Source organism: Leopardus geoffroyi, chromosome A3 (assembly GCF_018350155.1).
Source record: "Leopardus geoffroyi isolate Oge1 chromosome A3, O.geoffroyi_Oge1_pat1.0, whole genome shotgun sequence".
Lineage (NCBI taxonomy): Eukaryota > Metazoa > Chordata > Mammalia > Carnivora > Felidae > Leopardus > Leopardus geoffroyi.
Genome location: NC_059336.1, coordinates 108,805,645 through 108,833,204, shown reverse-complemented (window position 1 = coordinate 108,833,204; position 27,560 = coordinate 108,805,645). Strand labels below are relative to the sequence as shown.

Sequence of the window (27,560 nt, the reverse complement as noted above, 5' to 3'; positions counted from 1 at the left end):
TTTGTGGAAATATAGATGTTATGAAAGCCAAAACCATTTTTTATATTTAGTATTATACTGGATATAATTTCCCCTAAAATTTTAAATGTACCTTTAGAATATAACATTTAAATATTATTAGTCTGGTAGAATGTCATATTTGATTTCCTCCTCCAAGTTGTTTAGTGATTCTGTGAAAATATTTTCTTCTTTCAAATGTTCACTTGAACATTTACCTGCAAAAATGAAATGACTTACCATTTATTTTTCCCCCCACTGTTTTCTGGAGTCTCTACAAAAAAATTATTTGCCCCTCAAAGATTCCCAGTGTTTTGTGTATAGTCATTTAAAATTTACTATTGCCATGTCCTAGGAATTATTTCTTTTTATTTTGATCTATTCTTTTTATATGTAAGTCTGTTTTTCTTTAGTTTCCAATTACTTGATATTTCTTATTTACTAGAGTATCAGTGTATTTATTTCTTTGAGCAAATAGTCTTCTGGTCCTATGTCTTCCTTGCTCAGTTCTTAAAAACTTTTTATTAGCAGTAGCAGGGAATCCTTTTCATGTTTTTTTGTTTGTTTCTTTTTTAAATTTTGCTATTAGCTATTTTCTGCTTCTCTGGCAATCTGCCAACTTTAGTTACTTAGATTTTCCTTCCATTCAAGGTACTTATAATAGTATAGTCCTTTTTGGGAAAGTCTAATAATTTTCATGGGATTCTTTTTTTTCCATACTACTTTTTTTTTTATTGCTCTAGAACATGATCCACATGACAAACTATGATTAATGCCATCTATTCACTAGGCCCTTCCCTTTAAAATACTCAGAATTTTGATTTTACATCCCAGCCCTTTAATGACTTCTAATTTCATAGAATAAAATCTAAATGCTTTATTGTCATGGTATATAAGCCCCTGGAAGATCTGGTTTCTTCCTTTTCTACCTGCTACTTTTTCCCTCATTTACTACAACCAGCTGCACAGGCTTCCTCCAGTTTCTGGGCTCATGATACCCTTTCCCACTGCAGAATCTGAGAATGGTGGCTTTGCCCCCATTTGTCACACAGGATGCCTTCTCATACTTCTGTTTTTAATTTAAATATCATCTCTTGAGAGATAGCAGCTCTGACCATCTCAGGGATCTCTCCCCTGCAAACACAGCAACCTGTTTATTCCTTCATAGTACTTACTCCAATTCATAATTGTTTATGTATTTATTTGCTCATTATTTGTTTTTCCTACTAGACGATGAGATAAAGGGGAGTCATATATGTTTGCTCACTATAGCAACCCCAGCAATTAACAGATCACTTGGCACTTAATACAGTCTCAATAAATGTATGAAAGAATGTCAGGACTGAATGACTGACCAAATGAACAAAGAAGGAAGGACATACTGACCAATCCATCAACTACAGCATGCCTTACATCTGCTACTCCTAAGTACAGTGCCCAGCTCAGCATGATGCCCAGGAGGTGTTAAGTATCTCCTGGGAGAAGATGTCCATCTGACAGGATGACTCTTCTAGTGATGAACATATGCCCTCCTAGCCTTTTTAGTATTACAGACCCTGGAGATCAGGAAAGCGTTCCTCTTCTCTAACTTGGGCCTCCTCTGTGGCCTTCCTCTCTAGCTCTGTGAAACTGAACTGGAAACAGAACAAAATTCTTTCAGCCATGTCTTCATTTTATGTGTGTGGCTATTTGTTTGGAAAATCTTTGTTTTACCTTTCTTCTGTCCTCTCATGAACTTCATCAACAATGATATGGGTGATTCCTTGTAGAGCTGTGTCTCCCTCCAGCCTTCTCAGCAGCACGCCTGTGGTGCAGTACAACAGTCTGGTGGCTGAGGACTTACACAGAAAAGGGCATAGAAGGCATTCATGGAATTTTTGAAAAAAGGAAACTCTTTCTTTTTTCTTTTCTAAATTTTAACGAGGCTCCACATCCAACTTGAGCCCACGTGGCTTGAACCCATGACCCTGAGCTTAACAGTCATATGCTCTACTGACTGAGCCAGCCAGGCACCCCAGGGAACACTTTCAAAGCCAAAATGGCAAGGCCATTTTGAATGGATAGGGACAAAGAATACTGAAAACGTCAGCAGTTGCATTTAATCTGAAACCACACTAAATGCATAGTTTCTTTCTGGCAACAACAGTAAAAGCTTTTCTACTTTATATCAAAAATTTAAGTTTAAACCTCATAAAAAACATTCAGAAAGTATTATAAAACATAAAAACAACAGTGAATAATAAACCCAATTCTAAATTTGTCTGTTCCTTATTTGGTTAAATGGATTAAGTCTCAGGATTAAGAGTAAAATAGCAGTTACTAGATCACTTCTGCCAATAAAGAAAAAAAGGTCTTTAAAAAAAAATGTTTCTTTTATTTTAAAAGAGAGAGAGGGAGAGTGGGCTTGCATGTGCAGGCAAGCAGGGAAGGAGCAGAGAGAGAGAGGGAGAGAGAGAATCCCAAGCAGGCTCCGTGCAATCAGCACAGAGACTGATGATGTAGGTCTCAATCCCATGAACCATGAGATCACGACCTGAGCCAAAATCAAGAGTGGGACGCTTAAATGACTGAGTCACCCAGGTGCCTCAGAATAAAAGGTAGAGGAAATTAAGTACACCCAAATAAGAGTTTATACCAAAATATTTCTGAAAGGTCTTTAGCCCTACCTAAGTCTATATCCCGAATTGCCCATGTGTCTCCAGACCCCAAACACTCTTTATACTTGAAAACTAAATTTCTGTTATCAGGAAACAAGCAGAGCATACGAACCTTGACACTTTCCAGCCGGATCTGGTACCCCACAGTCAGACCCACTCTTTCTGTCCTTTCTTTAGCAACACGTTCAGCAACAGATATTGCCGAGATTCGTCTGGGTTGCGTACAGATGATATTGGCCACCTTCTCAGGTGGTCCATTCAGAGAATCATCCAGAATAAACTGAGGAATCTGTGTGGTTTTTCCACATCTGTATGTCAAAACAAAGAAGTCCTAATACGAGAGTTTTCAAGTGCTAGTTACCAAAAAAACAAAAACCAAACTAAAAAAAAAAAAAAAAACCCAAAACAATCATGTGCAGTGAGGAAAGTGAGAAACCTGATTATGATAAAATGTGTTCCACTTCATTTATCTTCTAAACTGACCTACTGACTTGTTACCTACAGCTCATAACTGCTAGGAATTTGCACTCAGATTAACAGGGCAATCAAATAATCATTTAGTATCATTTGTAAAATTGAGACAATTGAACAGACATTAGATTAAGTTCTGTAAACACCACCACAAATGACCTCTATGTTTGAATCCTAAAGAAATGGGAGTATTATGTTATGATTTTTATGTATTATCCTACTGATTTGGCTACAAGTAGACTGAGGTTAAAAAGATATGAAACTGAGGGGCGCCTGGGTGACTCAGCCGGTTGAGCGTCCAACTTCGGCTCAGGTCATGATCTCAGTTAGTGAGTTCGAGCCCCGCGTGGGGCTCCGTGCTGACAGCTCAGAGCCTGGAGCCCACTTCAGATTCTGTGTCTCCCTCTCTCTCTGCCCACCTCCCCTCTTGCGCTGTCCTCCTCTCTCTCTCTCTCTCTCTCAAAAATAAACATTAAAAATTTTTTCTTAAAAATATAAGAAACTGGAAGATCTCTTTAAATGTTTATTTATTTATTTTGAGAGAAAGAGAGGGCCAGCAGGGGAGAGGGGCATAGGGAGAGGGAGAGAGAATCCCAAGCAGGCTCCACACTGAACCGACATGGGGCTCAATCCCATGACCACAAGATCACAACCTGAGCTGCTATCAAGAGTCAGACTCTTAACTGACTGAGCCACCCAGACACCCCAAGAAACTGGAAGATCTCAAATTACTACTATATCGGTGAGTCTGGGCACGAATGTAATTATTAGGTTAAATACTTTTGAATATAGAACTAAATTAAGGCTACAACCTATCGCTGCTAAATAAATTTGGATAGCATGCGAAAAGGGTAAAGTAGGAAAAATAATATGCCCTAAGTTGTTATTAAAAGAACAAATAAAAGCTCTAAGGAAATCAGAATAAATTTAGCAGATGGAAATTTCCAAGTTAAATGTTCTAGAACTATCCTTTACATTTAAAAATGGGCCTGGTAAAAGTCTTCATTTAGACCTTTTACCTTAAAATTGTCTCAGGGAAGAGGTGTGCAATGTCTATAAATTACTTGATGGATTTCTGAGGTGTTTTTTTGTTTTTTGTTTGTAATTTGGGTCTGTTGGCTAAAGATCTGTAAAATTAGGTTCTGTGAAATATTATTTAATATCTGACAAGTTAAGCACAAATAACAACAGTTACTAGTTTTTTACAAGTAGAACTGGTTATGGTAACCAGGGTGCATACCATATTCATGGATGAAAGCTGCATTACAAATAAATTGCATTCTTACCCAGTCATACCACTTATAACAAGCACTTGGTGATCGCTCAACAATTTAAGAATGGTTTCTTTTTCTTCCCAAGCAGGGAGTGATTGTCTTTCTTGCAGAATTGCCTGGAACTGTCTGGAAGCCTAATAATATAAAAGATAAGGCATCAGTTACGTTACTTTGAATCATCTTTCACAAAGATCTCAGGTTGGAATCTCATAGCTAGACCCACCCTTTCTGCTGTTTCTTTAACAATTTGTTCAGAGACAGAAATTGCAGATTTGTTAGGATTGGGGGCTGGTGACTTCAGCAGAAGGCTGCTTAGAGAATCAGCCAGAGAAAGCTGTGAAATCTTTGTGATTTTCCTACATCTGAATAAACTGCAAGATCTTGTAAGAGAAATAAGCCATCTTGTTTAGCACTACCCAGCTCTTCCTAGCAGGATTCTCTGCACCAGCACTATCCAGTAGAACCTTCCATGTTAATGGAAATGTTCTATAATAGCATTGTCCAAAAGAACAATCTCTGACTACATGTGGCTAGTGAGTATTTGAAATGTGGTTAGTGCTACTGAGGAACTGAATTTTTAATTTTATTTAATTTTAATTAACTTAAATTTAAACACCTGCATGTGGCCAGGGGCTACCACACTGGATAGCATAGTTCTATCAGATTTTTACTAAAATCAGTAATAGTAAGAACACTCATGAAAGGTTCTTTTTGGCCATGCATCACATATATGTAACTCAGTCTGATGTCCAATGGCCAATAAACATTGTAGCATATGTTAAATCTAAAGATATATTTTTGAATAATATAAGAAATTTACATTAACACATCATTTTCTGCATATAATGTTATCATATAAATCTATCACCTCTAAACACAAACTGATCAAACTGAATATGTAATTTTTTGTTTTTACTATCTTACTACTTATGGTATGAATTTCTATTCATTTTGATGTTCTATAGGCATTGCACTACGTATGCCATAGTGTTATGCTGTGTCAAAAATCAGAATCAGAACTTCACAATTAGAAATGCTGCTAGACAGTATCCAATCCAATCCCCAAACTGGCTAAGCAACTTGTTTTGGTCCTACATCCAACCCTGCCCTAACAGTTCACTTACAGTTTCTTTGAAAACAATCTTCATGTGAATGGGATAAAAACAATATGGACTTTGGAAACAGAGATTTAACTTGAAGCCCTTGTGTGGCCACCTGCTAGCTATGTGACCTTGGGCAAGTTATTCATCCTAGGATTCTCTCAAATGGAGTCAGAGTCCCTCCTTCTCCTTTCTCCACTATTTTTTCTAATAGAAATCACAGCACTAATTTTCATTTCACTTATCACATTGCCTGTCATAGTACCAGAGCCACAAGATTCTGAGAATATTTGGTATATATGCGTGCATTTCACTTTCACCAGCCATTGGATTTTCCAAAACTATCTAGAACATGTACCCAAGTTTGCTGTGGCTTGCAGAAACTGACCACGCAGAGTTAAAGAGAAACAAAAGCATACTAGGGAGGGTAGCGAGGCTTTCTAACTCCTAACCAGTTCATCTGTACAGTAGGGAGGCAATGCTAGCCAATCTCTGGGAACACCCTACCTGTTTGATTCGGAACTGCTTGCAGAGTTTAGCATTTTCAGCATGTACTGATTTTGCCTGCCAGTCATATCTTCTGGAAATCTTTTTCTTAAGATTCACATAGCTCTCATTCTCCACTATAACTGGTGCAGGACCTTCATCCTCCTCTGAATCCTCCTCAGGTTCTGATTCTTTTTCAACTTGCAGGGGATAAAAGGAAACATTTTCCATATGGAGCCCTTTCTTTAGCAAAGGGGGAGAGTCACTCTCTAACAAAGTAACAACAACAAAAAAATCGTAAGATGGAGAAAAAGCTAACGCTTGAATAAAGCAGGTTCATTTGTTTCAAACAACTACTTCTACTGCTAAAGAACTTAAAATGCATCTTCAAATATACTTTAATTAGGAATAAGTGGCTATTGCTAAACCAAATTAAAAACGAAGAAGAAAAAAATCATGGCATGCTTTGTTAATTCTGTAGACTCTTTACATTCAAGGAATTAACTGACAGTTTCAACTATTTGCAAGTGTTCCTAAAATTCTATGACATGAAACCCAAATGTCTACTGAATGATAAATCAATACACAAAATATGGCATGTCCTTATAATGGAGTGTTATTCAGCAATAAAATGAAGTACTGATATATCCTACATGAACAAACCTTGAAAACATTATGCTGAGTGAAAGAAGCTGATCACAAAAGCCACATATTGTATGATTCCATTTCCAGGAAGTATACAGAATGGGCAAATGCACAGACACAGAATGTAGATTCATAGTTGTCAGGGGTTGAGGAAAGGGAGAAATGAGCACTTGCTGCTAGTAAGTATGGGGTTTCTTTTAGGGTTGATCAAAATGTTCTGGAATTAGACAGTTGTCATGGTTGGGGCGCCTGGGTGGCTCAGTCAGTTAAGCGTCTGACTACGGCTCTGCCATTCCTGAGTTGGAGCCCCGCATCAGGCTCTGTGCTGACAGCTCAGAGCCTGGAGCCTGCTTCAGATTCTGTGTCTTCCTCTCTCTCTGCCCCTTCCCCACTGACGCTCTGTCTCTCACTCATTCAAAAATAAAGATTAAAAAAAAAAATAGTCGTCATGGTTGCACCACTCTGTGAATATACTAAAAAGCCACTGGATTGTACCCTTTAAAGAGTGAATTTTATAGTATGTACATTATATCTCAATAAAGGTGTTACTTAAAAAAAAAAAAGGCCCTGTCACACAATCTGTCATTTCTCCAGGAATATATTTGAATCCCACATACTAGAAACTGCTGTTTGGCAGCAAGTGGCTAGTGAGTGAACCTGGCCAACTGTATGCCATCCACACCTTAATGCAGTTTCATTGTTCTCTACTTACTGATGTTTACCTAAGAACTCTTGTGAAATCAGGAAAACTTGTTTCTCTCAAAGAAAGATGGCAACAAATAAGAATTCCTTGAAGAACTTTGAAAAAGGAGTTTAACTGTGGTGTACGAATCTGTATGGCAAATCCGCAAAGCGATCAAGCCAGAAGGTTCCACAAACATTTTTTAAACTGAGGGTTTAGGACTTCATAAAGATAGCCTTAACACTAATGGACTTTGGGGGTCTAGTATACTGTGGAAAGAGAAATATCTCTAAAAACTCAGTTGAAAGTAATTCCATGTAAAACATCAGAAGTAAACATGTGAAACCAAATGGATTAAATCAAACAGATTTTCTGGGAAGATGCTTTAAGGTTCTTCCAACCCCCAACTGTAGAATAAACTTCTGTATCACTACAAACTTTCAACGCAGACAGCTCAATCACAGTGACAAAACTGGGGCTTTCAATTAAAGTCAGGCCACAGTTCAGGGGATTCTCATTCCCTTTTGCCCTTGGACTGAAGAGACTGATTGGCCTAAGATCACCGGGAGATCCTAGAGAAGCCCTCAGAAGCTCCATCTTCCTTAATCCATCCTGAATGCCCCCTCCACAAAACCCTCCACTCAATCAAAGCCTTAATTACCTTCAGGAGTCTGATTTGGAGCGAAAGAATTGTTTGGGATCACTGGTTTACGACAGACAGGATTATTTATTCTGGTCCCAGACGACACTGGCGGAAAGTTCACAGGAGGGACACTGTATTTGTGATGGGTATTTGTTAGTAAATTGACTATTTCTGATTCTTCCTCTAAAAGGGTTATCAAAGAATATACAACAGGTTCGGAAGTTTCTGCAAATGTCAAGGCCTTGCCATAAAGGAACTCAGAGATATGTAAACGACAAGCCAGAGGTAGATTCTCATTGGTGGAATAAAATGCCACAAGGGGAGCTTGATAGGGGTATTTGTGGTCTTTAGAAAATCGAATTTCAAGTTCATATAAAAAAGAGGCATCTTCATGAGCATTAAGATGAGAATCATCTACAATTCTTTCTGCTCTTCCGACAATTTGATTTGGGGGCACTTCATGTTTGAATTTGCATCTTGATCCAAATTTACAATTTCCTTTGAGGTAAAATTTACAGATTTCAAGTGAAGTCTCCTGTGTAGTTTTGGTACTTTCCTTTTGCTTTGATTTGCAGAATTTACTCGTCAAATACTCCAATTCCAATCCAATGGTCCAGACTCGGTTCTGAATTCTTTCGATAAATTTTTCTCCACAGATTGACTTCAGAGCAAATGCCTCTTCCTGCCGCTGTTCCACACACTCATCCACGCTCACATGGGCAACCGCCTCAGAGAGCTTCATCCTCTCCCCAAATGTCTCTGAAAAACACTGTGTGAGCAGATGTTCCAGCGATGCCCCCACATCTCCATCACAGATCCGCAGGGCTGCCTGACAGCGTTCAGGGTTGAACCCGTACCTACCAAGTGTGAAACATGACAAAAAATATTGAGTAATTTCAAATCACAGAAGTGAAGCTCATTTAAACATGCTCATGTGAAGTTATAACTGTATATAGGCAGGATTGGCATTTTGAGAAAGTATCCCTGGTAACATGGATTCCTCCCTAGTCACCCTGTCCTGAAAGAGAGGGTATTAGGCACATCAGCACCGCAGCAGCCCCTGCAACAGGAGAGCTTTCCAGGAGGGGGGAGTAGGGTTTGTAATGTGATCCCAGTTTCTTCAGTTCTCCCCCCCCCGCCGCCGCCGTAAATGTTGAAAGCAATCACCTGGCAAGTTTCTGCACTGCAAATGTTGAGACTGTGAATTCTGGATTAGGAGGCTCCACTAGGCCTGAGCCAGCACATTCCAAAGGGTCACAGTCGGGAACAAGGGAAGCTTCTCGGCCAGCAGACCAGTACTGTTCATCATCACAATCAGGCTCGTCATCTTCCTCTTCCCCAGAAATGCCTCTTCTGACAAAGGTAACATGTTCATATTATTAGATATTAAGTTCCACTTACTTCAAAGTAAAATTTAGCAAGAGTCTAAGAATTTAATTCAGGGAGCCAAAGGACACAGGACCCTAACCATTCTTCAGTCACTGATTTGAACTTTTACTGATCTAACTTCTATCTTGGCAGTTAATATTTATCAGGCATTTATTAATGCCAGGTTCTATGCTAAGTGTTGGATGTGTTCTATCTCTTTAAAAATCTCCCCACAACCCTCGATCAGATACTGCTGGGATGTCCATTTTTCAGATGATCAACTAAAAGTTAGAGAGGGTTAGTAATTGCCAAAGGTTATACAGTAAAGAGCAACTAGAGATTTTAACCCAGGCAGTGTGACCCCAGAGCCTGTACTCTTAACTACAGAAGCCCTGGCCATCCTCTTTCTCCTCTTTCATAAAAACCATCCCTGATTTTTTTGCTTTGCCTAACCACCTTTCCTAAATCTAAGGCAGATAAGAGATATGTAGGTAAGACGGAGGCTGAACTGTTGACTAACCCACCCATCGGTTCTGGTGAATGGAATGCATTGACTTCTTTGACTGAAATCACAGAGCAAAAACAGCCAAAATATTAAAAGTTGTTTCTCTGAGGCAGATGGTTATGAGAAAGTGTAATCCTAAGACTTCATCTGATCAACTCAATATTTGCTCCTCGAACAACACGTCTACTTGTTCACTGCAGGGTTTTATTTGGAAGGCTGTCAATAAAGCAATTACTGAATCCATATCAGCATTGTCCTCAGAAGAAAAGACGCAAAGGCAATCTGTACTGCTCCCAGATATTGCAAAACAAACGCACTCTAAAACTGCTGCTGAATAATTATTCTTGTTTTGCTTTTGGCTCACTTTCAACTAATCACATTGTCACAATAGGATCAGTACTGAAAAGCATTCCAACGACACACTGGACGGACGGACGTTCCCACTGCCCCCACTGCCCCCATTGCCGATACATCTTCCTTAACATAATAATTGACTCAAATAAAATAACTCACTCAGATCCAGCATCCGCATCTTGTTCTTGCAGGTCTCGGAGAAGAGCTTTCACTTTCTCTTGATTCTCAGAAGTCATATGCAGAGTCTGAAGGGGCATTTTGGCTTCGGGCTTCCATTTGGGGCGTGCCTCTCCTTTTCTACTGTTGCTAGGTCTGCAAAGGACACATTTACCTGTGACCAGAACTCTTACGCTCTCCTCACAGTCCTCAAACAGATACAACATGGACTGGACTGTCAAGTGTTTTACAAAAGATGACAATGACTGTGAAGAATTTCCCCTTTTCTACAGTATTTACCACACTTCATTATCTTGCAACTGCTGGGGAAAAAAAACAACCTGGTTAGATTCCTAATCACTAAATCTGGTTTCACTAACTCAAGAATCCTCTGGAAAAAGTAATGCTATGATGACTCCTGCTGCAGTTGAGAGTAGAGACTTTCGAAAGGAATGTTACACGCAAAGCATTTATTTCATTCTGTTTTAGGTGCCCAATCTGAAAACAATGGGAATATTAGGCCTTACTTTTGAAATATTTACTGACCTTATTGTTATTTCCTGATTACAAAAAAAATAATAATAAACACATGTTCACTGGAAAAAAGCAGAAAACAGAAGTCATCGTAATTCATATCAATTCTTTTTATATACACTTTTAAGTGAAAGTATACAGCACATATAATCTTTTATAATTTATTTTATTTCCTCATCAAAATAAAACTGGAATTATCGTAAGATTAAATATTTTTCTACAACATATTTTAATTTTTTTCTTTTTAATATTATCTGTTATTTTAGAGAGAGAGTGCATGTGAATGAGGGAGAGGGGCAGAGGGGGAGAGAGAAAGAGAGAGAAAGAGAGAGAATGAGAGAGAGAGAGAGGGAGAATCTTAAGCAGGTTCCATGCTCAGCACGGAGCCCAACACAGGGCTCAGTCTCACGACCCTGGGATCATGACCTGAGCTGAAGTCAAGAGTTGGAAGCTCAACCTACTGAGCCATCCAGGCGCCCCACCTATATTCCTTTTTAACTAATATTTAGTTGGGAGTTATTCCCAGAAAAGGGAGAGAAAGAGAGAGTAGCTAATCTCTAAAAATTCCAGTAGACAGCTTGCAGCGCTGTTTAAGAGACAATGAGAATTCTATACCTATACTGCATAACATGCAGTAGTAAAATCTTTACTTTCATTAAATATTCACTAGAATGATCAGAATTTATTTGTTATTTAAAAGTTGAATATGCATGAGTTCGAGCCCTTCGTGGGGCTGACAGTGTGGAGACTGCTTGGGATTCTCTCTCTCCTCTCTCTCTGCCCCTCCTGGGAGCTCGCTCTCTCTCTCTCTCTCTCTCTCAAAGTAAATAAACTTAAAACAACTTTTTAATTAAAAAAAATAACACAAGAGTATAAGTCCCACAGATTAGAAATCGATACCGTTTCTATCTCTGAACATGAGAAGGGCATAATGACCTGAATGTGCGCCTCGATTCACTGAAGATACAAAAGTCGTCACCGTCATCCCAAATTCTACTCGAGGCCTTTCTGTTGCCAGCACTGCCACCACCACTGCTGCCACCCCCATGAGATTTACTAGTGTGACTCCTGCCTCCTCTTCCTCCTCTAGAAGACCCTTTTCCACCTCCTTTGCCTGGCTTGCCTTTTCTTCTTACTGAGGAACTCATTTTCACCTGCAAGAGAAAAAAGTAATACAGACACCATAAAACCAGACAAATATAATAACCCTTTGTCGAAGTTATGGATATAGCCCATTATAGACAGATAAGGAACTACATATTTTTACAAGGGTCAGTCTAGGGGAAACATAGGTAAATTCTTTTACAAAAGTTTTACAAGCACATCCCTCTGAGGATTAATATTTTTAGTGACTTTCTCTGACACAGATTGCTTAACCAAGGATGTGCATCAAAAATACATGGAGAAGTTTCCAAACACGTGTCCTTAAGCCTCAATCCTTCATTCTGATTTGGTTAGATTTGGTATAGGGTTTTAAAAACTCTAGTCGAGGGGCGCCTGGGTGGCGCAGTCGGTTAAGCGTCCGACTTCAGCCAGGTCACGATCTCGTGGTCCGTGAGTTCGAGCCCCGTGTCAGGCTCTGGGCTGATGGCTCAGAGCCTGGAGCCTGTTTCCGATTCTGTGTCTCCCTCTCTCTCTGCCCCTCCCCCGTTCATGCTCTGTCTCTCTCTGTCCCAAAAATAAATAAATGTTGAAAAAAAAATAATTAAAAATAAATAAATAAATAAAAAATAAAAACTCTAGTCGAGAGGGGCACCTGGGTGGCTCAGTTGGTTAAGGATCCAACTCTCGATTTTGGCTCAGGTCATGATCTCACAGGTTCGTGAGACTGAGCCCCACGTTGGGAGGAGCTTGCTTGGGATTCTCTCTCTGTCCCTCCCCCCATGTGCACATGTGTGCTGTCTCTCTCTTTCTCAAAATAAACAAACATTTAAAAAAATACTTTAAGTGCTCGCTTCGGCAGCACATATACTAAAATTGGAACGATACAGAGAAGATTAGCATGGCCCCTGCGCAAGGATGACACGCAAATTCGTGAAGCGTTCCATATTTTTTCAGGAGACTATAGATGCTGGAGAGGATGTGGAGAAACGGGAACCCTCTTGCACTGTTGGTGGGAATGCAAATTGGTGCAGCCGCTCTGGAAAGCAGTGTGGAGGTTCCTCAGAAAATTAAAAATAGACCTACCCTATGACCCAGCAATAGCACTGCTAGGAATTTATCCAAGGGATACAGGAGTACTGATGCATAGGGGCACTTGTACCCCAATGTTCATAGCAGCACTCTCAACAATAGCCAAATTATGGAAAGAGCCTAAATGTCCATCAACTGATGAATGGATAAAGAAATTGTGGTTTATATACACAATGGAATACTACGTGGCAATGAGAAAAAATGAAATATGGCCTTTTGTAGCAACGTGGATGGAACTGGAGAGTGTGATGCTAAGTGAAATAAGCCATACAGAGAAAGACAGATACCATATGGTTTCACTCTTATGTGGATCCTGAGAAACTTGACAGGAACCCATGGGGGAGGGGGAGGAAAAGAGAAAAAAAAAAAAAAAAAAAAAGAGGTTAGAGTGGGAGAGAGCCAAAGCATGAGAGACTGTTAAAAACTGAGAACAAGCTGAGGGTTGATGGGGGGTGGGAGGGAGGAGAGGGTGGGTGATGGGTATTGAGGAGGGCACCTTTTGGGATGAGCACTGGGTGTTGTATGGAAACCAATTTGACAATAAATTTCATATAATAAAAAAAATAAAAAATAAAAAAATAAATAAAAATAAAAAAATACTTTAAAAAACACTGTAGTTGAGAAGAGATATTTTTCATGTATTTAATATGTGATTTGATAAAATTTTACTTTACGTATACACTTTCAGAGACGAAGACCTGGCTCAGAGATTTTGCCTGGGTAGAGTAAAAGTATAGGGGCTTTGTATGTTGTTGAAGTTGTTAATCAGTTTAAAATAGAAGGTTATAACTATAAGATGTTTTATGTAAGCCTCATGGAAACTACAAAGCAAAAATCTACAGTAGGTACACAAAAGAGAAAGGAAATCAACATACTGCTACAGAAAAAGCATCAAATGACAAAGACAGCAAGAGAGGAAGAAAGAAATGAAGGATCTATAAACCAGGAAACAATGAATAAAATGTCAATTATTAAGCCCTTAACCTCTCAATAATTACTTTAAATGTAAATGGATTAACTTCTCTAAGCAAAAGACACAGAGTGGCTGAACAGATGAAAAAAACAAGACCCACTTATATGCTGCCTAAACAGAATTGATTCAGCTTTATGGACACACACAGGCTGAAAGTGAAGGAATGGCAAAAGCTATTCCGTGCAAATGGAAACCAAAAGAGAGCAGGGGCAGCTATACTTTTATTGGGTAAAATAGACTTTAAGGCAAAAACTGTATCTAGAGACAAAGATGGTCATTATATAATGATAAAGGGATTAATTCATCAAGAGGATCTAGCAGTTCTAAGTATTTATGCACTTAACATCAGAGCATCTACCTATATAAAGCAAAATGGAAGTTATAGACCAAAAAGAAAGTAAAAATGAAAATATGACACATTAAAATTATAAAATACAGCCAAAATTAGATTCAAGATATTTTTTTTGGATTACATATTCCTATAATAAGAGAAAATTGTTTTCACTCAAGAAGTAATAGGCTGCACTGTTTCCGATTCTGTGTCTCCCTCACTCTGCCCCTCCCCCGTTCATGCTCTGTCTCTCTCTGTCCCAAAAATAAATAACCGTTGAAAAAAAAAAAAAATTAAAAAAAAAAAAAAAAAAAGGGGGCGCCTGGGTGGCGCAGTCAGTTAAGCGTCTGACTTCAGCCAGGTCACGATCTCGCGGTCCGTGGGTTCGAGCCCCGCGTCGGGCTCTGGGCTGATGGCTCAGAGCCTGGAGCCTGTTTCCGATTCTGTGTCTCCCTCTCTCTGCCCCTCCCCCGTTCATGCTCTGTCTCTCTCTGTCCCAAAAATAAATAACCGTTGGAAAAAAAAAAAAATTTAAAAAAAGAAGTAATAGGCTGCATTACAAAGAATAAAATACCTAGGAATAAACTTAACCAAGGAGGTGAAAGAACCGTGTGCTGAAAAGTATAAGACATTGATGAAAGAAACTGAAGAAGATACATATAAATGGAAAGACAGTCCCTGCTCATAGATCAGAAGTGATACTATTAGAATGTCCACAATGCCCAAAGTAATCTCCAGATTCAATTCAATCTCTATCAAAATTTCAATTGCATTTTTCACAGAAATAGAGCAAACAATCCTAAAATTTGCATGAAGTCACAAAAGACCCTGAATAGCCAAAGCAATCTCGAGAAAGAAGAACAAAGCTGGAGGCATCACACTCTGATTTCAAACTATATTAAAAAGTTATGGTAAACCGTATGGTATTGGTATAAAAACAGACACAGAGATGAATGGAACAGAATAGAGACCCCAGAAACAAACCCATACATACACAGTCAATTAACTCACAACAAAGGAGCAAAGAGTATAATTTAAAAAAAATTTTTTTTAATGTTTATTTATTTTTGAGAGAGAGAGCGAGCGAGCGAGACAGACAGAGCACAAGCTGAGGGAGGCACAGAGAGAGAGGGAGATATAGAATTCGAAGCAGGCTCCAGGCTCTGAGCTGTGAGCACAGAGCCCAACGTGGGGCTCGAACTCACAAACTGTGAGATCATGACCTGAGCTGAAGTTGGATACTCAACCGACTGAGTCACCCAGGTGCCCCAAGAATATACAAGGAAAGAAGTTTCTTCAATAAACGGTGTTGGGAAAACTGGACAGCCATGTATGGAAGAATGAAATTCAACTACTATCTTATACCACACACAAAAATGAACTCAAAATGGATTATAGACTTGAATGTAAGACTTGCAGCCATATAACTCCTAGAAGAAAACATAGGCAGTAAGCTCCTTAGCATCAGTGTTGGTGACGCTTTTTGACTCTGACTCCAAAATCAAAGGCAGTAAAAGCAAAAATAAACAAGCAGGATTACATTAAACTAAAAAGGTTTTGCAAAGCAAAGGAAAACATCAATAAAATGAAAAGGCAAGCTACTGAATGTGAGAAAATATTTGCAAATCATATATCTGATAAGGGGTTAATATCTAAAATATATAAGGAGCTCATACAACTCAACAGCCAAAAGGCCAAACAATCCAATTAAAAAATTGGCAGAGGATCTGAATAGACATCTTTCCAAGGAGAACATACAGATGACCCACAGGTACATGAAAAGATGCTCAACACCACTAATGGGAAATATAAACCAAAACTACAATGAAATATCACCTCAGACCTGTTAGAATAGCTATTATAAAAAAGACAAGAAATAACGAGTGTTGGTAAGGACGTGGAGAAAATGAACTCTTGTATACTGTCGGTAGGAATGTAAACTGGTGTAGCCACTATGGAAAACAGTATGGAGGTTCTTCAAAAAATTAAAAATAGAACTACCATACAATCCAATAATTTTATTTCTAGGTATTTAGCCAAAGAAAATGAAAACACTGATTAAAAAGATATATACACCACCATGTTCACTGCAGCATTATTTACAATAGCCAAGACATGGAAACAATCTAACTGTCCACTGATGGATGAATGGATATAGAACAGGTGATACACACACACATATACCATGGAATACTATTCAGTCATAAAAGAGAATGAAATCTTGTTATTTGCAACAACAAGGACGGACATCGAGGGCATTTTGCTACATTAGTCAGAGAGAGAAAGACAAATACTGTATGACCTCACTTTTATGTGGAATTTAAAAACAAAAACAACCAAGCTCATAGAAACAGAGAACAGATTGGTGGTCACCAGAAGTCAGAGGTTGAGGGTAGGTAAAATGGGTGAAGGGGGTCAAAAGTTACAAACTTCCACTTACGACATAAGTAAGTCATGGAGATGTAAAGTAAAACATGGTGACTCTAGTTAATAATACTATATTGCATACTTGAAAGTTGCTAAGATAGTAAACCTTAAAAGTCCTTACCACAAGAAAAAAATTTTTTTGGTAACTATGTATGGTGATGGATGCTAACTAGACTTACTGTGGTGATCGTTTCACAATATATACAAGTATCAAATCATTATGTTGTATACCCAGAACTAATATAATGTTACATGTCAATTACACCTCAATTTAAAAAATGATCCAACTACATGGTATTTATCACTTGAAATTCAAAGATACAGACAAATGAAAAGTAAATGGGTGGAAAAAGATAAATTATGCAGACAGCAACCACCAGAAAGTTGGAATGGCTAATAGCAGACAAAATAGACTTTAAAGCAAAAAATGTTACTAGAAATAAAGAAGGACATTTCATAATGATAAAGGGGTCCTGTTATATCAGGAAGATATAACAATGATAAATATATATGTACCTAATAACAGAGCACCAAAATACATGAAGCAACAACTGACAGACATGAAGAGAGAGATAGACACTTCAATAATAACAGAGGAGATTTCAATACCCCAGTTTCACCAATAGTGTTAGAACAACTAGATAGAAGATCAACAAGGAAACAGAAGACTTGAAATACAGTATAAACCAACTAGACCTAAGGGGCATCTATAGAACACTCTACCCAACACGATACACATTTTTCTCACATGCACAAGGAAAATTTTCCAGGATACACCATATCCTAGGCTATAAAACAAATCTCAATAAATTAAAATAGATATAAAACAAAATATGTTTTGCAACCACAGTGAAATGAAATTAGAAATCAAAAGCGGGAAAAAATGTGGGCAACTCAGTCAATGTGGAAATTAAACTAGGCCTCTTGGTATTCCTTTCTTCAAAATCCTTCATAATCATACATTTTTATACAGTGTTTATCTTATACTTATCTCCTCCTTCCTCCTCTCAAAAAAGTTCTTTGAAGGCAAAGGATTATGTCTCTTTTTTAAGTAACACAGTACCTCTAACACAGTGTTGGGTGTATAGCAGTAATTCATGACTAAAGGCTGAATAAATGACTGATATGAGAATGGAGATTCATTCAGTCCACAAACATTTATTGAGCACTTATTATGTGTCAGTTCCTAGGGATATAACAGCAAAAAAGACAAATTCCTCATGAAGCTTATGTTCCAGAGGGTAAGACAGACAATAAACAAATAAATAGTTAATATCAGCCAAGTGCTATAAAGAAAAAAAACAAAACAAAATCCTGAGACTGTTATTTTAATTTTTTTAACATTTATTCATTTTTGAGAGACAGAGAGACAGAGGGGCAAAGAGAGAGGGAGACACAGAATCCGAAGCAGGCTCCAGGCTTGGAGCTGTTAGCACAAAGCCTGATGTGGGGCTTAAACTCATGAACTGTGAGATCATGACCTGAGTCGAAGTCAGATGCTTAACCCATTGAGCCACCCAGGCACCCCTTGAGACTGTTATTTTAAATACAGTGGTCAGGAAAAGCCCGAGATCATATTTGAGCAGACAGCTGAACAAATTGAGACAGTGAGCCATGAAATATTTGTGAAAAGAATATTCTAAGGGGAAGGTGCCAAGTCCAGAATAGCTTCAATACACCGAGCTGGACAAACAGTCAGAAGTCTGATGGGTCCGTACTGAAGTGAGGAGAGGGGATGAGGTCAGAGAGCAGAGAAGGGCCAAGAAAAAGCTGGAGACAGGGAGCACAAGGAGGAGAGGCAAAAGATAACAGGTTGTGACCTCAATAAAACCTGCAGGCCACAGAGCAAAAGCTGTAGAACCACAGTAACGATCTAGGTGTTTAGGTTTTAATTTAAGTTGCAGTTATTGACAATTTAGGCTAATACTTGGCTTTTGTGTGTTATACGTCATGACTTGGAGATCTCTGCTCTAAACAAGAGAATGAATTTTCTTAAAGTGAGCTTAGTTTCTGAACTTTTGGTGATTCATGTATGCACATAGATTCTGTGATCCTGTTTCATAGTGCACCATACAGGAACACTTCCTATAAATGAACTGCTTTTTATTTTCATGTTATTAGTACTATTATGGTCCCATTACATGCCTATTAACCTCATACATTTGTCATTAGTCTTTGAAGGAAAAAAATATGTAAATATGTATGTGTAATATAAGAATTCCTCTCTAAAGCAGGGCTTAAAGTTTTTTGAAAAAGTTTGAAAAAGTGTATCATGTGAATTCCGATTTATCTCCATGCCAAGAATTATGTTTAGACAGGAAAAAAGAGACTTGTTTTCATCTCAAGTAGAGAAATAGATTGCTTTGGGTTTTATGCAGCTTTAGACTTTATTTATTTTTTAATGTTTATTTTTGTTTTTAAAAAATTTTTTTAATGTTTATTTATTTTTGAGAGAGAGACAGAGAGAGACAGAGTGCAAGCAGGGGAGGGGTAGAGAGAGAGAGAGGGAGACACAAAATCTGAAATAGGCTCCACGCTCTGAGCTGTCAGCATAGGGCTGGACGCGGGGCTCAAACTCGGGATTGGCAAGCTCATGACCCGAGCCAAAATCTGACGCTTAACCGACTGGGCCACCAAGGCACCCCTGTAGCTTTAGACTTTAAAAAGGCTAGAATTTATTCTGTTTAAGAGATGCTAAATATGATAGGAAGTCACTAAAGAGCCGAGGCAAAAGACTGCTAAGACTGACTCATGTTTTCAGAAAATTACTAGCTGGTATGTGAACAATAGACTGCAGAGGGGTGAGAAGCCAGGAGGCCAACTAAGAAACTACTCAGTTGTTCAGGCCAAACAAATACAGAAAAAATACAGTGGGTCGGACTAGGGTGGTAGGAGCAGAGTTGAAAAGTGGTCACAGATTCTGAATGTATTTTTTTCAATGTTTTATTTAGTTTTGAGAGAGCACAAGCAGGGGAAGGGCAGAGAGAGAGGGACAGAGGACCTGAAGCGGGCTCTGTGCTGACAGCAGAGAACCTGATGTGGGGCTTGAACTCATGAACCATGAGATCATGACCAGAGCCAAAATCGGATGCTCAACTAATGGAGCCACCCAGGTGCCCCCCGAATGTCTTTTAAATGTAGACAAATTATAGGACAAGTATGAGACAGAAACGTCTAGAATTACTATAAGATTTTTTTGGCTTAGGTTAACTGGGTAAATAGTGGTGCCATATGCTCAGAACTGTAATATTGGAAAGGAAAAGATCTGGGTGGGGGAGTCACAAGTTCAGGTTGGATATGTTACATTTGAGCTGTCGGTTAGATACTCAAATGGAGACATGTTGAAGGTAGCTGAATACACAAGTTTGCATCGAGGGGAAACGTAAGATGATTTCATTTAACCCTCTAAAAACCTTGCAAGGTAAATATTATTTTCTATATTTCATAGAGGAGAGGAGACTAGAGCGTAGATAAATTATATGACTTGTTTAATGTCACCTAATGTCTAGCAGCAAAGTCTGGAGCCAGGGTTTGAAACAATCCGTTTGACACCAAAGCCCAAATTCTTTCTGCCACATCTTCTCCTGCTCACCACATGAATGTACCTTGTATCGTCAATTCAAAGTTTAATGATAAACCAAACCCCTTTGAGTTGTACCTGGGTCTTAATTTATAAAAGTAACCACAAGGAGAGGTCAATGTCACTGAAAGAAAAGCTTAATGTTATTCACCGTTCGGCCAGGAAGGAGAGAGGCATGTCATGCCATGCCATGCCAGGCCACAGGAGGAAACACCGGTGTCAGGAGGCACAGAGGAGCCAGCGGAAGGCAGAAGGCACAGCCTTTCTTGGGGTTTCTGCCAGAAAGGCAGGACAGAGTAAATAGTTTAGGATTGGCTAAGTAAGATAATTCCAGCAGGCTTTGGGGATAGGGGCTGTCCCTCCTTGGTTGATTTCGGGGAAGGGAGGAATTGGCTTGATGTGCAAAAATTAGATAAAGGAGGTAGGTGGTTGGGGGTTGGTTTGCAGATGAGAGGTGTGTTCACAGGTCAAGGTGTTAATTAGCTACCCCCAGGAAGGGCAGTTTCTTCCTGGCCAGCGAGGCCCCCAGTGTGTCAAAATATAACAAAGTATGACAATAAAAAATGATTAATACACTTTTCCAATCCAAATTTTAAAATCCTTTCACTGTAAGTTTCCTCTGACTCCAGATCCTCTCAGATAAGAATATCATAACTCTCAAACTCTTCTGTAAAAACGGTGAAACTTATACATATACTCACAAAAATGTAGGGTCATTAAAAGCTTAACGGGAGGCCAAAACAATGAGACAAACTGAATTCTATAAACTTGCGCATCAATAATTACCTACTATTTCTAAAATTCAGAAAAAGGGAAAGGATATACAAATCAGACAAAAAGATCAGTGCTTCAGCTCAAAAACCACCCAGACCAGGTAAATCTGTGTAGTAAAATACATTAGGGAAAAAAAGCAAAAAGAGACTGTCCTCTGATTTTTAAAAAGAAGAGTGGCTGGCCAACCAGACCAAGCCACAGCTAGCTCCCTAAATAACGATCAACAACTTGTCTCATACCAACCCAGAAAATGTCACCTTTACCTGATCTGAGATCTGCTCTCAAAATGTTGAAGGAAAACTTGCTGGCTATATCCAATAGGACTCTGCCCACATGTTGGAAAAGGAATGGGAATTAGGTTGTATAATCTACATGGATGGACCTCACTATTCTATTCCATTTAGCCTGGGAAGGTCCCAACTATCTTTCTACACCGTAGACACAGGGACCTAAGTTTGGCTCAAAGAGTATCCTTTGTTTCACACCCCAAATAGGCCCCCAGGAACAGAATCACCAGCGGGGCACTGAAAACTGATCACACACCATTCCGCTCCCAGGCAAATCTCTGACTGACCCCATATATCCGGCTCCACGCTGATACCTGCACCTGGTACCTTTCTTCCAGCATACATCGTCTCCAGTGAGCCACTCAGTTTGAGACGGCGACAGAGACAGGATGCAATGCAACCCCTTACCCCTCTTTGAGCTGAATTGGGCTCCCCCCCTCTTGCCGGGGTGTGGACAACCCGGAATCCTGATGGTCCAGACTCACCGGCCCCAGCTAGCCAGGGTGGATCCCGCCGGGCGGGATGCTCCTCAGACCCTGGCCACCCCCTGAGAGGGAGGCGGTAGAAGGATCCGCACACGGACAACCAGGGCGGAGCGCAGACCACGCACACGGGCACACATCCCTTGCCCGCGGAAAGGGAGGTCGTAGCGGGTTGGCAGCGCTGCTTCCCGGGGTGGCTGTCAGGAAGGAGCGCCCAGGATTGAGGGGTCCCACCAGGGCTTCGCCACCCACCGCGATCTCACCTGGAGCGGCTCAGCCGCGGCCCGGCTGCAGCTGCACAGCCTGCTGCCTCCCGATTGGCTCAGCTTCGGCCCCTCGCCTATTCGCTTCCGGGTGAGAGGTGCCTGGTCGCCCCGGCAACCGAGTCGCGGTCCGCGCTGAGTAAGCGTTTGGTTCCTTCAAGGCCGTAGAGCTGGCTGCCCAGGAGGAATCGCCGAGTCAAGAAAATCTTAGCAACACACCTCTGTCAAGTAAGTGCCCTTCTCCCAACGCCCTGAGCGGGGAAGGGCACCTTTAAGTAGAACTCGCATGAAGCCAGATAGCTTCATGGTGGTAGCTCAGGTGTGGGTGTGACTATTTCCTGATAGTCCTACACAGCTGGTGGCGTGGGGGCGCAGAGACCCCCCTCCCCCGGCCTAGAAATCAGACACGTGGATTCTAGCTCTGATTCGGCCATTGATTTGCTGTTGTGACATCTTAGGCAAGTGCCATCCTCTCTGGGTTTGTTTCCTCCATGATTCCAGATGGTCTCCATCTCTTAGGTTGCCCTCTAGCTGTAACATTACAAAGTTTCGAATGTGGAACCATGTTTTAGGGCATTTGAAGGCAGTTCTGTTTTTTGTATGATCAAGTTAAGCGCTCTGCTTAATAAGCATTTAGCGATTGCTTTCCAAATGCCATTCATTCACTAGACATTGAGTTCCTACCAGCAAATACTAAGCACTGAGCTAGTCACTAGAGTGAGAACAAAGATTCGACTAATCCCTGATCCCTAACCTAAATGAGCTGGGTATTGTGATAGGGGATTCCACCACAAAAGCGTTATTTTATTAGGGTTCTAAGTACTATGGTAGGGATCAGCCCAGGGTGCTGTGGAGACTCCCAGATGCATCTGGGAGTGAAGGGAGATCAGACAGGCTTTGCTCAGGTAATACTTGTCTTTTTCTTAGTGCCTTTTTCTGGGATAAATTTTAAACCTCGTTTTCCAGTTCACCAATTTACTTTTCAGTTGTGTCCATTATGCTCTTCAGTCCTTACACTAGTTACATAATTCATTTCCTAGATTGCTAATTGGTTCTTTTTCATAACCACCTCTTCTGTCTTAAGGATACTAGACTCTCCCTTTCTCTCTGTTACAGTATTTTACAGTATGTTATAGTATTTTAAAGTCTTCTGCCTATTTTCTTATATTTCCTCAAAGGGGATGAATCTCTGGTATTTCTCAATTGGCACCTAAACTAATTTAAAATTTTTTTTTAATGTTTATTCATTTTTGAGAGACAGAGACAGACAGACAGACAAAGACAGAGAGACAGAGAAAGTGGGGGAAGGGCAGAGAGAGAGAGAGGGAGACACAGAATCTGAAGCAGGATCCAGGCTCTGAGCTGTCAGCACACAGCCCAATGTAGGGCTCAAATTCTAGAACTGCAAGATCAAGATCTGAGCCAATGTTGTATCCTTAACTGACTGAGCCACCCCGGCGTCTCCTGAATTAATTTTTAAATTAAAAATATCAGTTCTCTTGCCCTACCCATAGAAATTCTGATTCAGTAGTATAGGAACTTGCAAGCATCCCAGGTGATTCTGATGCACGAGACACATTTTGAGTAACATTCTGGTAGACTCTATTGTCCTAGAAGTTAAAATTTACTTATCTTCTCTACATATACGTTTTCTTTGGTATTGGAAAAAAATAATTTCTACTGATTTGGCCCGCTAAATATTCCTGTGCTTTGATGCATTGATTCCCCTCAGTTCTGTGGTTTTCTTTCTTTCTTTTGACTTGGTCTCCATTCCAATCTCATTTTGTTTAGACACCTTCACTGCTACTTCTCCCCACTATCATTTACTATCTTTCTTTATTTTCTATTCCCTCCTTTCGCCAATTCCTCACTCCATTTTACCTTTGTGAGGGCATCAATAGGTCATATAGGCTACCCAAGAGAAAGAAAAACATATATCTGTACAAAAACTTATACATGAGTATCCATAGCAATGTTGTTCATAACAGCCCAAACTGGAAACAACCGAACTGTCCACCAATTGATGAATGTATAAACAAACTGTTATTTCTGTACAACGGACTATTATTTGGCAGTAAAAAGGGATGACATACAGCTACATGCTACAACATGGATGAACCTTGAGAACATGCTTAATAAGTCAATCACAAAAGGCCACATATTATATGATTCCATTTATATGAAGTGTCCAGAGTAGGCAAATCCATAGAGGCAGAAAGTAAATCAGTGGTTGCCAGGGGCTGGGGCTAGGGCTGGGGTGAGGTGGAGATGGGGGTAGAGAAGAGGTGGGAGTAAAAATTAGGGGAATAGAGATTAACTGCTAACATATTCTAAAGTCAGATTGTGGTGATGGTTGCACGGCTATGAATATGCTTAAAAACATTGAATTATATACTTTTAAAGGGTAAGTTTTCTGGTATGTGAATTATATATTAATAAAGCTATTATAATAAACACATAAAAATAGATCATCTAGACAAAGTTATTTATTTCCCCAAGATCCTGCAGTAGACACTGGAAATCATGATATGCTTGTGATCATATGAAGTGAGTCTGTTTGGTTAGCTCTTAAAGCACATTTGTTATAGGTCTTCTGACATAAAAATACATAAGCTTATGTGATGTTTCTTAAATCTTTTAAAACAGCTGCAGAAGTGTATAAGATAAACTTTGTATTTCCAAATGGAGACAAGTATGGTAAGCATACATTTCAATTACTTTTTCTATCTAGACTAAGATTAAATAGCAAAGAGTAACAGCATCATGAGACTGTAAATTTTGTAAAACTACTATTGGGATATCAACTCCATTAAATAAAACTAACATAGAAATACAAATAGATGGACAGATTTTAAATTTAAACTCTAATGTTAAGTCTAGACAGTATGCATTGGAAACATATGTACAGGATCTATCAGTCTTCCTGGCTGGTTTGTTTCAATGGTTACAAGACCTCCTAAGGGGTACCTCACTGGCTCAGTCGGAAGAGCATATGACTCTTGATCTCAGGGTTGTGAGTTTGAGCCCCATGATGGGTGTAGAGATTACTTAAATAAATAAATAAACTTAAAAAAAAAAACACAGGACCTTCCAAGTCCATGGATCTCCTTATCTCTGGTCTCATTGGTTTCAATGCTAGACTCAGAGACCCATAAGGTGCAGCTGTGATTAGTCCTGAACATAAATACTTTATTACCTAGTGAAATAAGGTTCCCATTTATAATGGATCACAATATATTTCTCTCTTGTTTAGATGGTGACTGTACAAGAACATCTTCTGGAATCTTTGAGAGAAATGGAATAGGTATTCATACCACTCCTAATGGGATTGTCTACACAGGAAGCTGGAAAGATGACAAGGTATCATTGCTGTTTTCAATACTGACAGTGGATAAGTAAGTCTATTGGTTACATGATTCTTGGCATTTCACCATTAATCAAAAGCACATGTGAGTAGGCTACACAGTACAAATAACTGATACAAACATAGGAGTAATATTAAAGTCATACAGTGTTTATTATCTTTTTTTTAAGTTTTATTTATTTAGGTAATTTCTATACCCACTGTGGAGCTTGAACTCACAATTACCGCCCCCCACTCAATGAAGAGTCACTTATTCCTCCCACCCAGCCAGCAAGGCACCCCTATCATCTTTATTATCATCTTTCTCATCTCCTATTCACTGGGTAAGGCTAACCTCACTACAGAATTTTCTCATTTAATCCTCACAGCAACCGCATGGGGTAGGTACTATTAATGTTCCTGTTTTATAAGTGAAGGAAATCAAGCTCAGGTTTCTTGCTCAGTGAGTGATGAAACCAGATGCGTACTCAGGTCTGCCTGAATACAAATGTTTGTTCCTAACAACTTTTTTGTACTGTTTCCTGGGCTAACTAAACTGGTTGTCCTTTAAGATTTTTGATATATTCAAGATATCTTGAGGACCCTATTTTCACCATCATGGACCCCCCCTAGATGTTCAAATGCCCCAGATCAGGAACATTTGACTTGGTGGACTTCAGGGAGAGATATATTTAAAGGACAATGATAAATGGTAAATGTTGTCTAATTTTTGTGGAAATGGTGATACAATGATAGATTAAATAATAACTAAGTGGATGATAGACATATATGTGCCTTTTTGAAGTGTTCTAGGGAAACTGAATATTAGTTACTGAGGTCATTTCCTTTGTCACAAACAGATGAATGGTTTTGGAAGACTTGAGCACTTTTCAGGAGCAGTATATGAAGGACACTTTAAGGACAATATGTTTCATGGATTGGGGACTTACACATTCCCAACTGGGGCAAAGTATACTGGAAACTTCAATGAAAATAGGTGAGCTTAAAATAAAAAGTCATTGTAGTTCTAAAAGGTTCTTTTCAGGCACGTTTGCTTAATTATTATATTTAGTCAATGCTAAATATTCTTTTGTAATATATTTCATTAAGATATATTTATTAAGAATTCTTGGGTTAGAAAAAGTAAAAAGGAAAGAATTGTTGGGTTATTTTGGGGGGCAGAATGTTATAAGAGAGGCTAAGACCATTATGAGCCTCCAAAAGAAAATCCCATTCTTGGGATTATGAGCCCATGAGGGGCTTGAACACAAGCCATGAGATCATGACCTGGACCGAAGTCGGACGCCTAACTGACTGAGACACCCAGGTGCCCCTAGGATGCTGAATTTTAAATCAAAGTTTGAAAGTGGAAAGATACCATTTTTTAGGCATAGAGTATAATATGCCAGACAATCTTCTTTCCGGACTCTAAATTCTTGGTCTTGATTAACGAACAAACTTACTTTTCTCTATTGCAGGGTAGAAGGTGAAGGACAATACACTGATGTCCAAGGACTGGAATGGTGCGGTAACTTCCATTTCACTGCTGCTCCAGGCCTGAGACTAAAGCTCCACATGTAGGATATCCTGCAGTAAAGTTTTAATGTAGTAATGAAAGCTTTTAGTTGTAAGGAAAACACTGAAATCTGTCAGCTGAAATAACTTCATACCCTACCTCTAGATCTTAACTTTGCCAATAAAACCATCACTCACACCTCTTTGAACTTGATTTTCATCATCGTATACTCAGTGTAAAATAAATTATGTGATTCCTTTTAATAAACACAGCAGAACTATCTAAATCTTGGTAAAGTCAATTTCCAATTCTGTGCCTGAGTTTTGTCATCTTATTTAAAAAGTATACCTGTGTGGTGGTACCTGGGTGGCTCAGTTGGTTGAGTGTCCAACTTCGGCTCAGGTCATGATCTCATGGTCTGTGAGTTCAAGCACCGCATCAGGCTCTCTGCTGTCAGCATAGAGCCTGCTTCAGATCCTTTGTCCCCCTTTCTCTCTGTCCCTACCCTGCTCACACTCT

General features: G+C 39.4%; 2 protein-coding genes and 1 non-coding gene across 6 annotated transcripts in view; 2 read left to right on the top strand and 1 right to left on the bottom strand.

Moving 5' to 3' along the window:
- The window catches only part of DHX57 (DExH-box helicase 57), a 55,454-nt gene extending 33,046 nt beyond the window's left edge, over positions 1-22,408 (bottom strand). Inside the window, exons 1-9 of one of the 4 annotated variants that reach the window (XM_045447076.1) lie at positions 22,183-22,408; positions 11,809-12,026; positions 10,342-10,494; positions 9,123-9,308; positions 7,974-8,812; positions 6,007-6,254; positions 4,412-4,533; positions 2,767-2,962; positions 1,711-1,835 (exon numbers count right to left, since the gene is read on the bottom strand). In XM_045447076.1, coding sequence (XP_045303032.1) covers positions 1,711-1,835; positions 2,767-2,962; positions 4,412-4,533; positions 6,007-6,254; positions 7,974-8,812; positions 9,123-9,308; positions 10,342-10,494; positions 11,809-12,020 — 2,081 coding nt within the window. In that variant the 5' untranslated portion in view covers positions 12,021-12,026; positions 22,183-22,408. Of the gene's footprint in view, positions 1-1,710; positions 1,836-2,766; positions 2,963-4,411; positions 4,534-6,006; positions 6,255-7,973; positions 8,813-9,122; positions 9,309-10,341; positions 10,495-11,808; positions 12,027-21,413; positions 21,433-21,922 lie in introns of those variants that run through there. The other 3 variants (XM_045447079.1, XM_045447077.1, XM_045447078.1) reach the window with 3 other exon arrangements.
- LOC123581822 lies at positions 12,820-12,926 on the top strand. Its single transcript, XR_006704035.1, has one exon. It is a non-coding gene; the product is annotated as a U6 spliceosomal RNA (small nuclear RNA).
- Positions 21,960-27,327, top strand: MORN2 (MORN repeat containing 2). The gene is made up of 6 exons (XM_045447488.1): positions 21,960-22,118; positions 22,344-22,410; positions 24,829-24,879; positions 25,436-25,542; positions 26,386-26,522; positions 27,004-27,327. Exons 1-6 carry the CDS (start codon positions 21,960-21,962, stop codon positions 27,104-27,106), a joined length of 624 nt encoding a protein of 207 aa, XP_045303444.1. The 3' UTR covers positions 27,107-27,327.
- Positions 27,328-27,560: the final 233 nt, after the last annotated feature.